Genomic DNA, 15,828 nt, shown 5'->3' on the forward strand with positions numbered 1-15,828 from the left:
ACATTAGGCTGTAATTGCTCTAATTGGCATATGATTCTTGCATTTTGACCTGGCGGCAACCTCCGCTTCTGAAGAGTGAAACCACTGCGCAAGTGTCTAAAACTTGAATTTTTTCTAATGGCCCTCAGGGGCGACTCCTCAGGTTGCAAAAACAAGTCTGATCGTATAGAAGTCTATGAGAAAATGACCCTACTTCTCACCTGATTTTAAATGTTGTAAACACAAGTTTATGGTCTCAATCGCTAGTTTCAAGTCTTCTTCAATACAGCATAATGTTCATTTAGTAAATTATGGTCCATTTAGAGTCAAATAGACCATAAAGCAGAGTATGCCAAAGGGCGTGGCCGGCCAGCTTACGTTACTTTAACGTTCCTAGAACTGTTTGGTCATCTTTTTTCTCTCTATGCTTGTGCTCTCTCTCACCATTCAGACAGTTCCACGCAGCCCTGGAGGACCTGATTGAGGCCAGCCGCCTGTGCCCATCCAACCGGGAAATCCAGCGCCTGCTGTCCCGGGTCAAGGAAGAGTGTCGGCAGGTTGCACAACAACAGGACTCTCCCCCTCCCTCGTTACATCCTGTTTATCAACAAAATGCGGCCATGACCATCAACGAGGCCAGGTGCAGAGACTCAGGTTGCCTGCAGGTGCAGGACAGGGAGGGGCTTACTGAGGAAGAGGAGGAAGAAGAAGAAGAGGGGATACATAGGGAAGGAGATGCTCCTCCTCTCTCCTCCTCCTTCCACCCTACACCTGTGGCTCAAAGTCTCAACACCCACTGCCGCCCTGGCGTGCCATCCCCATCCTCCCTCTCCCCCAGTCACCAGTATCATCACCTACCGAGCCCTGCGCATTCCCCCTCCTCCTCATCCCCCTGTCACCCTGCGCCCCCTCCTCAGTCCGCCTCCTTCCACCATTTCAGCCTGCCACAGCGACCCAGCCAAATGTCGGAAAGTATGCCTGCCTTGTCAGGAAATGGAGGCCTGCACTACCATCCCCAGTCTGTCTCGGCATACCACCACTCAGAACAGATCCAGGGGATGCAGCAGCAACAACACCTGTCCAATCAGAGATCCTTCCAAAAGCAGAACCCTGTTCAAGGCCAGTGGCTCCAAGCAGCCAATGCCCAGGTTGTCCGAACCAGTCAGCCCAGTTCCTCGGCCCAATCCAACATGATTTTGGGAAGTTCTGCTTACTCACAGTTTGGCCAACTGCCACAAGAATTGGCCGAGCTGGGGGAAGGCATTTGCCCGAGCCCCTTGGATATCAGGCCTAGCCTGCAGGTCCAGGCTGGTCTGAGCTCTGGATCGTATCCTCTTGATGATATAGACGTTGACTTTGTTTGCCAGGCAAGACTTGCATCTGCCTATGGGAGAGAAGGGGGAGGGGAGAGGGCAGGGATTAATAATCGATTTGGCCAGGCCCGTCACTTCAGCCGCAACCAATCCAAAGCAGCCTACTACCCCAAGGAAGTTACCGAGGTGACAATGAGGCCTCCCGATAGCCTTCCACCATTGCACGATTACCAATATCAACATCAGGGGGGACTACGACACCTGCTCGGTGCCCACCCAACCTCCTCTCCCGTTCTTCCCCCAAGGCCTCTTGTCCACTCCCAGAGTATCAACGTCCGTTTCTCCACCAGCAGCGGTAGCCTTGCAGGTGGGCAGCCCGCAAATCACGGCCCAAGCTTCAGGACGTCAGCCTCCGCCCAGCACATGGAAGCACCTTCAGATCTGGCCTCTGCGGGAGGGGTTACTGGCTACCATGACGACCTCTTTCTGATCTCCTCTCCCCAGTCAGAAACATACATGGCCGGAGGTGGGACTTATCCCGGAGAGGCAGGCCGGTCATCGAGGAACACTCCTTTTATGGGCGTTAGCGACAGGACCGCAAGGGCCCACCAGCAGTATCAACAACAAGCTCCCTCCAGCTCCGCGTCCTGCCTCAGCCCTTCTCGCTCCTGGGCGGTGTCTTCAGTGGACACGGTCGTCACTTCGCCCAGCAGAACCCCGACCAATCGAGGAGGCTTCGGTCAACCCCAGCCATCCTCCATCGCCTACCACAACCGCAGCAACAACAACGCCCACAACAACAACCAGCCGGACTACTACCCTCAGGGTGAAGGTTCAGGGCAAGTTGCCAGTCAGAATCCCTCGTACCTGGATGTGAAGCTGGCCAGAACACTGCCGGTGATCCATAGCTGCTCGGACAGACCAAGTGACAGAAAGACAGGACCTACCTCTCCTGTCAAACCAAAAAGACCCTTCGTAGAGTCCAATGTATAGAGTAAGGTTTAAATGTTAAGTAAAGGCAAGGGAGGAGGGTTAATAAAAAGTGGTTAAAAATAATTGAGTGCACTCATATATTCCAGTAGTCACTGGGGCTATTGACATTGAAATGAACAAGTTTGTACGACATGCAGTTCCTATGAAGTTCAGACGGGTAAGGCGCAATAAATAGCACACACTCCTTAAAGGTATTCCCGGTGTATTGTTTGCACTCGGTTGAATGCACTGAAAAAAAGAGAGTTTGAAAGAGAAGTTCAAATCTGCCGTACGTTTTCACTTCCGCTAACCTGGCCCATGGCCGCAATATGTGTCGGTACTTGACTCATTTATTGTTGAGAAGATAGGGGTAAGCAGAAGTTAAACAAACACGTTTGATAAGGAACATATCGCTTGTTGCAGGTCGGGTCAATTAACGAGCCAGAGGCACAGGAAATTAGCAAGTATGAAGGGAGTGAGGGAAGACAGTGTGCTTTTGCCATTACAAAGCACAATGAGGGAAGAGGGAAATTTGGGGGCAATAAGAAGTAAACACAAAAAATACATCAGTAAGCACAAAAAAAAAAAATCCTTCTTTCCCTCCCTGTACATCTCTGTCTTACAGTACATTTCAAAACTGAAGTCTGTGAATGCCCACAATGCACTGCTCTAGAGGTTCAGAAACTCGACCCTAGACGGTGACATTTAGTCAGACAAGAGAGACACAAAACCACCACTATCACCTTTTGACTTCTGCGTACGCCTTAAAGGAAGGTTTTTATTTCAAGTTTGAAGCGTAAACATGAAACAACTAAAAATCTGGACGCAGTCACTGCAGGGTCCAGGCTTTAAAACCTGTGGCACTAAGGTTCTGGTCATTGACCCGGTCCCAAGCCATAGTTTAAGAAACTAAATGCTGTCATTGAATAAGCACTGGCTTGCTGTATATATAAAAAAAATTGAGTGATATTTATCTTTCTTAAGTTATATCTGTATTAAACTGTACAAATATTGTTTCTCTTAAAACTGTATATTCCTTTTGGATTTTATATGTTTATGTTGAGGGTTTTCTTACAGAACATAGAAATGTAAACCCTCCTTTCAAAGAGCTAAGAAAAAAAGCAGTTCAGCTTGGCTCAGTTTTGGGTGAACATCTATGCCAGTGAACATCCTGTAAAAAATGTATTTTAAGGTTTTGAATTGTTTTGCTCCAGTTATTTTTGTTTTTTTCTATGAAGGCCTTTTGTATTATGTAGTCATAAAAGTCCTAATTTATGCAAACCACAAGGATCCCAACTGATGCAACACTCGTTGCCATGGAAACATGGCAATGGGCTCCTACTGTCTTTAACTCAATAAAGGCCCACTGACGTTTGGTTGAACCCCTCCCCCCCAAAAAAAACCTGTCATTGTCAAATCAGAGCTTAGCAACCGTTTCTAGGCAGAGCACAGCCTGACATGCCCTGAAGTTTTGCTGGAGATGAAGTTGCAGCAAAACTACAGTTTGTGCCATTGTGCTGGATATGAAGCAAAATCGATACTTGACATTTAAAGAGTTTGGAGGGTAGGGTCTTTTTTTCTGGCCTTTTCAAAACCAGAAACTTCTGCAGTAGTAATCAAGTGTTACATCCTAGTCCAAAGGGAATTTTTTCCAACTAACTACATTAGCTTGTGGAGTTAAAACTAAACCAAATGCCTTGTTTTTTAGCACCATATCATGTACGCAGACATTAAGTGCATATTTACAATCGCTTTTACAAGATTTTTGTTTTAAAGCGATTTCGCTGGTAAAAGTCAGACGGAGTTGGCGTCATGTAGCTAATGTTAGCTTGATTGAGACCCTTTCAGACACAATGCCACAACAACACCTCTTCCAATAGCTTGCGTCGCTCCATGACGCCTTTTCACTGCATTGAGCAAAATTAGGCTTTACTTTGTGACACGGGATACTCACGCTACCAATAAAGGCACTTGTGTGTGCCTGAATTCCTTTTACTATTCAACAAGTTTGAGCTTGTATTGAGATCTCTGGAGGGAAAGCCCCATCTTGGAAACAAATTTCGCATTTCAGGCGTGCTAGCAGGGCTAGTGCTAGCGCATGTTTTCTTAGCGTGGAACAAATGCATTATCATTGCTGGTGAAAAAATGTTTACCAAAAAGTAAAAAAAATAAAAAATATATATATATTTATATTTTGCTCCATCCTCTGCGACTTCCCCGAATACGTGGTCAGATATGCGTTGACCCTCAGTGGGAAGCGCAGCGCAAATCCTGTTGTGTCTGAAAGGGCCTTTAACTAGCTGCAGCTAACGCAAGTTCTCATTTCAGATGACAAAAGCAACGGTTGTCGGTTAGAAATAAGAAACCTGCCTTCATATACCTCTGTCTGCAATCAAGGACCAATTCATTTAAATATTACAAACATATTCAAGTGGTCAATATGTGTGAGAATGGTAAGATGACGGTCTTAGCGACAGTCAGTTACAAGGGTAGGGGGTTAACTCACAGTTAACGGGGGCAGTTTTCAAAAGGGATTAGACAAAGACGGAAATTCAGAAAGTGGGACTAAGCTTCCTTTTTTTGTAAATGTATTTTATGCACACGAATGCCTGTTTTTTTGTACATTTTCTTTTTACGTTGCTAAGAATCAGCAGCTTGGTTTCAGAGTTGCTGATGAAGACCACGACCTCTGGCAGTCTCTGTGACCGCTGCGTTTGTTTCTCACTGCTCAGGGGTTTCCTGCTCTGAGAAGATGTGGCAACTCTTAATTACTCGAGCCATTTTCATAGTCAGGACTGCTGGGTGTGGCATCTAATTCTGGCCAGTAAGAGAGACGAGATTGGAGACGGCTTGTCATAGTTCATCAGTGTGGCTTTAAACCCTTGATTCGCCCGATGACAGCTGTTTAGTCTGTCAATAAAACAATGTGTTGTGCTGTACATGTAGAATGTAACCCTCAACCTGCTTACGGGAGCCGAGCCCCAAGTTTAAAATGCCACAGGTAATCGAGCGGTAATCAAGCTTTACAGTGGGGACAGTGTGTGTTCCCTTTTAGTTGGTTTACTGTGGGATTTTTTTTTCACTGAGTGTAAAGTAAGTTCATATTTAAAACCCAGGACGGTTACAACTATGAGGAAAAACATCATTTGTATAACATTTAAAGTAACAGGAATGTGTCAGCTTGTGAACATTACAAAGAGGAATAAAACTGAATGAAAAACAACATGTAAGTCTATCTTCTCTCTTTCTGTCTTGGGGTTTCTACCATGGATATATATTGTTTTTGCGGTCATGCACTAATCTGCCATTTGCGGGCAGTGGAATAAACTGGTAACAAAATGTTTAGGTCAAATGGCCACTCTGGATGCAGCTAGAACAGATTTTGCTGTTGCGTATTCAGCTTTCTGGGTCAATATATCACACACTGAGGACACCATTACTTCAACGGATTACCATCGACACAGATTGAAGATCCACATAAAAAGGGGCAGCATTTTAACTTTAAGAAAAAGTAACAATACCGTAGTGCAAAAATACTGTACTCACATCTGCATTCAAGAACTCTAACTATAAGTACATAAGTATGTCAGAAATATTATACTCGCAGTCACACAAGAAAACTTTATAGGGAATCAACTCTTGAGGCTTCACCTTGTGTTTTGAGAAAGAATTCAAAGCTAATTTTAGGGGTGGTGCGGTTGCATATACGGTAAAAGGACAGTGGGTGGTGCGAATTGATGTGAGTTGAAAATATTTCAATGTAATATGACCACGCCCACTCAGGAGACAGGGGGTTGCATACCATTTCAAACCATTGTTCTGTGTTAGCATTTGTAATAGAGTATCTTTGGTTATAAAGCAATAACAAGAACTGTCCACCCGATCTACTTCACACTTGCTGAGCTAAGCTAAACCACTGCTGGCTGAAGCTTCATATTTAACAAAAAGACCCTTAAGCAAAAGAGCTATTAAACATGTTTCCAAAAATGTCAAACTATTATTTTATTGCTACATTTGGTAAAAAAAGGGACTTTGAGTGTAGCTTTTTAATTGATTTAAATAAACATTTAACCTCACCTGCTTTAACATCTCGAGTTATATCAGAAGTTTTAGGAAAAAAATTGACATTACACACATTTTATTTACTTCAGGTTGTCCAAATGGGATTCAGACTTCCCTTTCAAAGATTACACAGTCAAGAATAATATTAAGACAGACAACATTCAGTAAGAGCTTTGTATTAGGCACTAGTGTGGAGTACTGAACTTATGCCACAAAAAACTAAACTGTAGCTACATGTTATAATTAATTTGGATAAATACATTCAAACATATGAATTTAACATCCTTAGGTCAAAGTGCATGAAGTGACCAAACTCTTATCACATACAACTGAATACACACCATACAGATATTGTTAACATGGCAGTCCACTTAAACACAAACAGCGTAGTAATGGACAAATGGAATACATGTTTTGTTAATGCATTTTGCATTGTGGTAAAACTGTACTAGCTTCACTTGATTCTGGGATGGATATAGAGTATAATGGAAAAAATCAAATGAGAGGACAGACTTTATTTGAGTGCAGGAAAAAGTGTTGTGACCTACAAAAGTAGTTTGATGTAAATCATTTTCCAAAAAGCATGTTTTACTAATAAATATTATGCTCAGTGATTTATCCAAAATGGTGAAAATCAAGATAGCAGATGTGGGTGGTTCCAAATTGTAATGCGAAGTTTAAAAAGAAGGTCAAATTCAAGCGTGATGTTTGGCATCAGTTTGACTTTTGGTGAGTAATACAGCCAAATTGTACAGTGGGGACCAAGAGTCCAATTAGATACTACTAGTACACACTCAAGCAACAACTTAATTCAGCCGAGAAAAAAATAAATGTTTGGGCCATGGATGCTTAATATACGAAATTTGGCACACCTTATTCTTCAGGAGCTACTTGATCCAAATACTACGGAACCCTAAGAGGAATGTGAGAATAGTTTTTTGCCTGGTGATTCACATTTCTAAGCCTGTGATTATGACCTAAAAACAGGTGGAAAAAAACCTCACAAATTTTAGCCATAGGAGGCTGAAATGCACCACTGCCCCATGTTCTAAATAGGATTAAAAGCACAAATTATTTGTTTCCTGGTGAGTATCAATTTCTTCATGCACTCTAAAACACAAGGTTCATATATTGTGTGATATCAAGTTATGTAAATTGACTCTCACCTGAAAGAAAACATGAATGCCTTTAGTTCCTGCTAAAACCCTTTTTTTACAGGTGGAAAACAGTAACTTATTTTCTTAAACTTGTTTTCCCACTTGTTGAAAAAGAAAATGAAAGGAACTTTTTCTCAACTGTTCATAAGTCATGAACACAGGAGAGAAATCTATTTCGATCAGACTAAGACACACCTCAATTTCTTCTCAGGGCTTCCTTAAAATACTGAAATCTGATTAGAACTATTGATAAAGTTAAATAATCAATACGACAGAATTGAATGTTAAACGCAATCACCTAGATCATTTTAACCGAGAAGACGTATCACTCGGCTGTAATAATATACAAATATACTGTAGGAGCTTATGCAGCAACTGCAGGACAAACAGTTTCTGAGCTGCAGGCACTCTTTTTATATATTTAAACTTCTGCATGGCAGCTGTAGGTACTGACTTTTGCCTCCTAAAAAATGTAGCTGCACATCTGGGACTCCATATGGAGACAACAGGGAACTGTGATTGGTCGGCTTGGGCTGCTTGCATTCCCGATCTTATTCTATTCATTCTGAAATAAAATAAATCAAGTATAAATAAATAATTTGGGTTGAAAGTCGACTGGTCTGTTCAGTAATCTGAGATCAGATGGGTCAGATTGGTCATTAAAAGCTTGACCATGATTTCGTTGACTTCACTGAACTAAAACATAAACTTTTGAAAACTGACTTTTCTGTAACTAGCTATTAACAGAGACTGGTAACACTAGCTGGTCTGTTGGCAGCACACTGTTTCCAGATGAGGGGGAGGTGTCAAGACGTCACCCTGAGGTCAAGGCGTGGTGGGCGACCCCCCCTCGGTCAGGGTCTTGAAGTGGACGGACAGAGACTCTTCCTCTGGGTTTGGCGGACGCCGGTACTCCTCCCTGGTGACCACGTAGACCAGCAGCACCCCGAAACACACCAGCAGGATCCCCAAGACGTTGGCCAGCACCCCCTCAGGGGTGAACAAAGAGTAGGTTGGCCTGGATATCCAGAGAGAGAGGGAGACAATGAGGAGATACCATTATCCTCCGTTGTATCGGTGTGCTAGGAAGAATTCTCAGAGAAGAATAACAAAAGAAAAAGGATGAATAAAGACATGGGCAGACACATACATGATGCTGAAGAGGAGTTTCTCCGTGATGCCGAGCAGACTGCTCCCTATGGCCATAACCAGCAGCAACAGGCCGCAGAACCCATGGACAGGGAGGTACGCGGCTCGTAACCATGATGAGCCAACAGGAAACAGGAAGAACAGCAAACCCATCACCCACTGGGAGGAAATGGAGGGATGAAAAGTCAGATGTTACTGTTTTAGGAGGGAGGGTTCATATTACGGATGTTGCGGGGACCTATTGCCACAACAACATTGTGGGGACTTGTCTTCTTTTTGGTGACAAAATGCAAGTCCCAATAATGTAATCATTACATTTTAGAGTGAGGATTTGGTTTAAGGTTAGGTCAAGGTTTAGGTAAGGGTTAGGATAAGACAAGTATCCGTTATGGTTAGGGAAAGTCTCCAGTAAATGAATGCAAGTCAATGTAAGGTCCTCTACAGTGATGGAAACATGGTTGTGTGTGTGTGTGTACCTGTACGCAGAATAAGACTAGGGTAGTCATTCCGCACCAGCTATGTAGAGAGTACATGTCGGGGATCTTTGCTGCTCTGTGAAAGTCAAATACAGCTGCAAAACCTACAAACACAGACACAGAGAGAAACAATGATTAACGCATCATTTATCTCCATCTCTCTCTCAGGATCTCTCTCTCACACAGACATACACATTGGTATTAGCTTTTAAACATTCACAGATGCACATCTCTACGACATCCCATTACGAGCATTTACAGTAAAACAAAAGCAGAAATTATGAAGCTGGGGTTAAATTTAGGAGAAAAAACCCAATTTGAAATCCCCACAGTTTTTTGTCAAGGAACCACATCGCTTCACTTTGCAAGGTTGGATCAACCTCAACACACCACAGAGAAATACACTGCATTTCTCATATATTTGTGACCTTAATCTCAGAGAATTTGAGTTTTGTTTTTTTCTCTGAATAATATCCCTCTCCCCAGGCTCTGTAATTAGGGTAATCTACAATTACCCTAATTCAATGTCGTACATCCCTCTCGCTCTCTTTCTCTCTCTCTCACCTATGATGCTGATGATGAGGGCCAGCAGGTGAATGATACCATGAAGCATTTTCACGTTCCTCTTCGCCTCATTCCGAAATACTCTGTAGACCAGGATGGCTGGAGAGAGAGAGAGAGAGAGAGAGAGAGAGAGGTGAATTTACCAATACCTCAATGATCTTTTTCTTCAGAAAACATTGTCAGCATTGTTTTTATTTGAGACAAACGTTTCAGTCAAGGTCCTTTGTCAGCAATCACATTCACAATGTGAAGTGAAACATCTTAACAACCAATGGAAGAGGAGGAGAAAAACATTGAAGACAATTACCATACCATTAATTGATTTTTTTAAAAAAAAGATACTTTCAATGTGACAAAAAATACATGTCAGAAAACGTAGTAATACAAATGATAACAGACAAAAGAAAGGTTTCTTAATACAATATTATATGTGGGGAATGGAAAAGGGAATGAAAAAGAGTCCCCTACCCCCTTAAAAAGGGGTTATCAATTACAGTTACATAACATTGAATCAATTACAGTTAAGGAAAAATTAAGTGAATAGACTAATATATATCAATTCAATATTTCACATGAAAACTATCAATTAAATAGAATAACATCCACAATTTCCTCAACATATCTTAATGCACTGATATTGGAGGACATTGTAACAATCAAATAAACAATTGTTTAAGGACATGCAGGTAAATAGCTTAATAAAAGTTATATATGAGGCCCAGAAATGATCAAAATGCGAACAATAAAAAATGATCAAAAACAATGTGTAAAGAACCTCTTTAAATGAGTAAAATCTACATAACATGAAAGTTTGCAGAGGCACTTTCTATATATTTATATAGTAAATATGTAAGATATGTGCTAAACACCGAGTGAGACGTGAACATATAAGAACATTATGTGTTTACAGCACATATAGAAGGTGTAAAGCATACATGCATTGTGTGCAGAAACTGAGCCTTCAGCGCTATTCTCTTTAAGTACAGCAAAAGGTTAAACTGAACACAATTACTTAGTGTTCTAACTTAAAAGCTTCAAAATTCACAAAAGAGGTAACTACTGTTGTAGTTTATGTTTTAGAACAAAACTTTAAAATCTCTAAAGCTTAATTGCTTTATTTATCTGACAAGCTAACCGCTCACCACGCTAGTGCTAGCCAGTCGCAACAGCTTGTTGAGCCTCTTCCTATTTTCTCTGTTTTGTTTCGAGGACTGTACATTACTTCATTCAATTGAGAACTACTGAAAAGAGGAAAAACTCTCAAAGCTTACAAGCTTGCTAACTGTTACTAACTGTCAGCTAGAAGGCTTGGTAGCTCGGTGACTAAAGGAACAATAAGTTCAACAGTTATTCACCGCTGTGTTATAGCTGTACCAGTTTATACTGCGCCAAGAGAAGGTTAACAAACTTTTAACACTGCTTATTCCTCCATTTTATCCTCTGCTTTTCAGAGTTCCTGTTCTTTTTACATATTATGGACCTTTTCTGCCGGATTGACTTCAAACACTTTGTTTCGCAACCGCCTTTTTTAAGACACCTAAAAGCTTCAAAATTCAAAAGAGGTATTGACTGTTAATATTGACTCTTAATCCTGCAGCACTCTGTGAGTGGCTAAAGGTGCTGATTAAGTGTGTATACATACTGTCAAATGTATCCACGTTAGCGTTAACAATGACTTAATCATAGAGAATCAGCTCTGAGGTGTATTTGTGTCTGTGTGTGTGTGTGAGGACCCCCTCAGGGTATTTCCATAACCCGCCTTGTCCCAATCTAATGTCCAGCTGACCTTTTTCTTTTATCGCACTAATGCAATCCAGCTCTGCAACGGACAGCTGTGAACCAGTTGAACTAATCTGGTTACTTTCATTAACAAAAGTACCCAAGGGCTGCAGGCGCGAAGCGGAGAGCTGGAAAGACAGCGACATCTCGCTTTGTCTTGATTTCCTGGACCACGGACATCACCGGGGATTTGCTGCACTGTGTATTATAAAACAGATGATAATTTAGCTGAGTTACAGTTTGGAAAATGAACTTTTGTTTTGCTGCTATTGGGTGGAATCTTGTTCTGAGTCCTCAAAGAGAAAGAAATAGAGAGGGGCTAATAGTTAAAGACCTTTTGACAATCTCTCCTCGAGGGCATTCAAGGTGCTGCAAACAAATGGAGGAAGTAGCTGATAAATAGTGATTAATATGCCAGGTCACACCAGAAAGTGTCACGGTGAATTTCCTCCGCTCATACTGGTAAATTATTTGGTTCCAGCGGCTTGGTGATGCAGAGGCTAGTCATGGGGTTATTCTGTAAACTACTGTAGCTGGCAAGCTCAACGCTAACCACGCTAGTGCAATCCGGTCACAGCAGCTCGTTACGCTACTTCCTATTTTCTCTGTCTGTCTCTTTTGTTTTCAAGACTGTATGTCGCTTCATACAACTGAGAACTACTGAAGAGAAGAAAGCTTTCAAAGCTAACGAGCATGCTAACTGTTGCTAATTGTCAGTTAGAAAGCTTGTTAGCTCGGTCATTAAGGGAACAATGGGTTTGCTCATTTTGTTTCAAAAGATGTATTTTTCTATCATGGACTGCTGTCTCATTACTATAGCAAATCATACCGGGACAATAAAAGGTTAAAAGAGTTGGGACACTGCTAATGGGCTATACTATAGCTTCCTCCATTTGGACTCTTAGGCACTGTCCTCAGCTTTTCAGAGTTCCCGTTCTTTTTGACATATTTTGAACCTTTTCTATCAGATTGACGACAAACCTTAAAGGTCCAAATGGTCTTTGAAGCCTTCGTCTACGTCAGGGTGGGATTTTCAAAATTTTCAAAGGAGCATGTGTGCTAAATTGAGAAAAGATAAACTGGGACTTAGTTTGAGATGGAGATGTGACATTGGAGATGTCCCACACACACACACACACACACACACACACACACACACACACACACACACACACACACACACACACACACACACACACACACACACACACACACAAACTGGCATGTTCAATGATTCAAACCATTGCTGCTTATCTCTGTTTAAATTAAACTTGCTGGGCAGGGACTGATGGATGTCTGGGTAGCGTTAGCCTAATGCAACAGGTCAGCAATACAGCGCTCGAGGCTAAGAGGCACAGACACAGTGCCTCACTACAGCGCCCACGTTCTGCTGACCTCTGCTTACAGTTTCACTCAATTTTACAAAACATCATCAGAAAATGACATGGCGTAACTGTGATTACAAACTGATGTAAGACCAGTCGGGCTAATCTGAAGACTTCACTGGTATCGTTCCTGCATTCACCTGCTAACCCCCAATGCTTTGATAGCTAGTTCACTTGCGTCCCTGTACAAAATATATAAGGGGAAACAAAAGTGTAATGAGTCAGCCCTGTCTAGCCGCCATAGACTGTATAAAATATCCGTGCCGGCCATATCTGATTTGGGTCTCAGGCTTGGACCTTGACAAATTGGCTCGATAGCGCCCCCTTACTATATATTTCAAAGTTGAAGCTGTCTCCTTTTGGATTTTAAACTCCCACTCCAGTCTCGGCATCTTAATCTGTCGTCACACCATTAGCAGATGGGTTCCGGGACAAGGTAGCCCGCCCTAAAACATACCCTGTTTTATCGTGTATTTGACTCTAAATGGTACCATAATTTACGAAACGAACATCGTGCCGTTTTGAAGAAGACTTCAAACTAGAGATTGAGACCATAAACCCATGTTTACAATGTTTACTGAGGTAATAAAACAAGTAGGAAGTAGGGTCATTTTCTCATAGACTTCCATACAACCAGACTTATTTTTGCAACAAAATAAGTGGACCCCTACAGGCCATTAGAGAGAATGCAAGTTTATGGCACTTCTACATTGGCTTTTTACTTGCTCTGAACTACATTCAAAGTTGGCAGCCCTGTTGTGACAGATGTCCTTAAAGATGTTAAGAAAAACATTATGAGATGATAAAACTGTTACCCGAAGCATAAAAAAGGGCGGCTGTGGTGTAGTGGAGAGCAAGGTAGTTCACCAATCAGAGGGTCGGTGGTTCGATACCCGGCTTCGGCAGTCGATGTGTCCTTGGGCAAGACACTTAACCTCAAGTTGCTCCCGAAGGCTTGCCATCGGTGTGGACTGGATGTTGCATGAATGTTAGTTAGAGTCTGATGGTGGCACCTTGCATGGTAGCCTGTCATCAGTGTGTGAATGGGTGAATGATATGGAATATACTATTGATTGTAAGTCGCTTTGGATAAAAGCGTCTGCTAAATGACTGTAATGTAATGTAAAAAATGTAAAAAAAACAAATACACAGGAATCAAAATCATACATCGCTCTCGACACAATCTAGCCTAAGTAACCTAGTCACCTTGTGTAACCAGCAACTCACCATCGCCCTGAAGGAAAACCAGCCCAAGTACCATGCACAGAGGGTGCAGGTTGAACTCCAGCGCCGAGCCGTCCCAGGCGAAGCCGCCGCGGAAGTGGCCCATCCACACGCCGGTCAGCACCACCGCTGCCAGACCCACCACCTGCGACGCTCCCACCAGCCACGGGAACACGGAGCGAGCGGGATGCGGAGCCGAATCATCCATGATCTGAGAGAGATTAACAGGAAGGTTATTGAGTATCTATACATATCTTAAATCATTTACAATATATTGAATTATGAAGCTAAAGCAAACACATGGCGAAGTAATCCAGTTTCTTAAGCAGTAATTTTAGATATGAGATATTTTCTTTACCCCCCTCCTTTAAAGTTGTTGTAAGTATGCATGTGTAAATACTGGAGTTAAGTACTAACTTGAGTAAATACTCAAAAATCAAGTTTGACTGGCTGTCACAAGCAGGGGCGCCGAAAAGGGGGGGTAAAGGAGACGGATTCTAGGGGCCCATGATGGAGGGGGGCCCAGAGAGGCCCCTAATGATGATGAAATTATAATACAGAAAAAATTCAGAGTTAGTGAGTTAGTATTCAGAGTGCTCAGTTCTTCCCCTACTGTACATGTCAACTGTCATGCTGTTCTTCTTTCACAAATATGGTAATGATAGTCAAAAATACCATTAAAATGCATAATTGTATGTAAAATAGCATCAAAAAATGTTGCCGCTGTGTTGGGGGCCCTGTAAAGATTCTTTTCATGGGGCCCAAAATCCCTAGCGGCGCCCCTGGTCACAAGTAACAATACAGAACAAAACAAACAAAAAAAATTAGTAAAAAGTATAAGTCCCACTGCTACTTTACAGGAGAAAATTATTTCACAATGAACTCTCTGATAACGTCATTACCAGTGAAATACGCAGCGCAGAGCACCTTCAAAATAAAACTACAAACCACACACACACACACACACAACCCTTATCTGCTGCTTTTATCTCGTCTCACAATACAAACACGACGTCGACATAACACGGCAGGAAGTGTCGCACCTAGCTGACGGGAGTAACTCGAGGAAACGGGCAGAAATGGACCAAAAACCCGAACGGACCCCCGCCCGACCCGCCTCGGTATCGCGGTGCTTCTGGAGGCAAACACCACACAGGCTGCTGGAAGTCATTATTGTAACCTGAGCAGAGTCCCTGAGTTCTATTAAGCAATAGAAATGACAGAAATAACAGGCTACTGTGACGTTTACGCCGTCACCTGTTACCTGGCACTTCCATTAAAAAAAAAAAAAAAAAAAGGTAATAATGAATTATAATAATAAAGTGTGAGGTACTTACTGCGCCGTGGGTCTGCTCTGCTCTGCTGACGAAGTCCTTACTGTCTTCAGATCCGCCTTCCTTCTCCTTCTCCCTCTGACCGTGCGTGTGTTTGTGCGTGTGTTCGTGTTTGTGTGACAGTGTGTGTGTTTGTGCGTGTATTCGTGTTTGTGTGACAGTGTGTGTGTGTGTGTTTTGGATTCCCTCCTGAACAAGCCCAACCCATGTGACAGCGGGACTAAGTAGGAAATGACAATGCTTAGTGTTTTATAGCCTACTAGTACTTATATTATTATCATTCTTATCATTATTTGTATGATTATTATAGCCTTCTATTAGGGTGCTACGTTCTCATAAACAATGACTTTCTTGCATTGAAACTCTGAAACTAAATATATATATATATATATATATATATATATATATATATATAAGAATCATCATAAACCATA

The 15,828-nt window shown here is 42.1% G+C and overlaps 2 protein-coding genes across 4 annotated transcripts in view; one reads left to right on the plus strand and one right to left on the minus strand.

Moving 5' to 3' along the window:
* Positions 1-5,492, plus strand: part of tanc2a (tetratricopeptide repeat, ankyrin repeat and coiled-coil containing 2a) — a 48,866-nt gene extending 43,374 nt beyond the window's left edge. For all 3 annotated transcript variants that reach the window (XM_054606961.1, XM_054606962.1, XM_054606963.1), the window contains one exon: positions 431-5,492. In XM_054606961.1, coding sequence (XP_054462936.1) covers positions 431-2,285 — 1,855 coding nt within the window. In that variant the 3' untranslated portion in view covers positions 2,286-5,492. The remainder of the gene's footprint in view (positions 1-430) is intronic.
* An 858-nt stretch (positions 5,493-6,350) lies between these two features.
* On the minus strand, positions 6,351-15,490 carry LOC129098696 (transmembrane ascorbate-dependent reductase CYB561). Its single transcript, XM_054607780.1, has 6 exons — positions 15,398-15,490; positions 14,064-14,271; positions 9,673-9,771; positions 9,109-9,212; positions 8,634-8,791; positions 6,351-8,501 (listed from the first exon to the last, which is right to left on the minus strand). The coding sequence occupies exons 2-6, from the start codon at positions 14,266-14,268 to the stop codon at positions 8,309-8,311; spliced, it is 759 nt and encodes a 252-aa protein (XP_054463755.1). The 5' UTR covers positions 14,269-14,271; positions 15,398-15,490; the 3' UTR covers positions 6,351-8,308.
* Between the last annotated feature and the right edge of the window lie 338 nt (positions 15,491-15,828).

The sequence above is a fragment of the Anoplopoma fimbria genome, chromosome 11, assembly GCF_027596085.1.
Source record: "Anoplopoma fimbria isolate UVic2021 breed Golden Eagle Sablefish chromosome 11, Afim_UVic_2022, whole genome shotgun sequence".
Classification (NCBI taxonomy): domain Eukaryota; kingdom Metazoa; phylum Chordata; class Actinopteri; order Perciformes; family Anoplopomatidae; genus Anoplopoma; species Anoplopoma fimbria.

What these genes read in the sequence shown, in the direction of transcription:
- LOC129098696 (XM_054607780.1), bottom strand. Translation starts at nt 14,268, where the DNA reads ATGGATGATTCGGCTCCGCATCCCGCTCGCTCCGTGTTCCCGTGGCTG. An exon ending in CCTCATCATCAGCATCATAG is followed by an intron (nt 9,213 to 9,672) that starts GTGAGAGAGAGA and finishes CTGTGTTTGTAG; the next exon opens with GTTTTGCAGCTGTATTTGAC. An exon ending in AAACTCCTCTTCAGCATCAT is followed by an intron (nt 8,502 to 8,633) that starts GTATGTGTCTGC and finishes CTGGATATCCAG; the next exon opens with GCCAACCTACTCTTTGTTCA.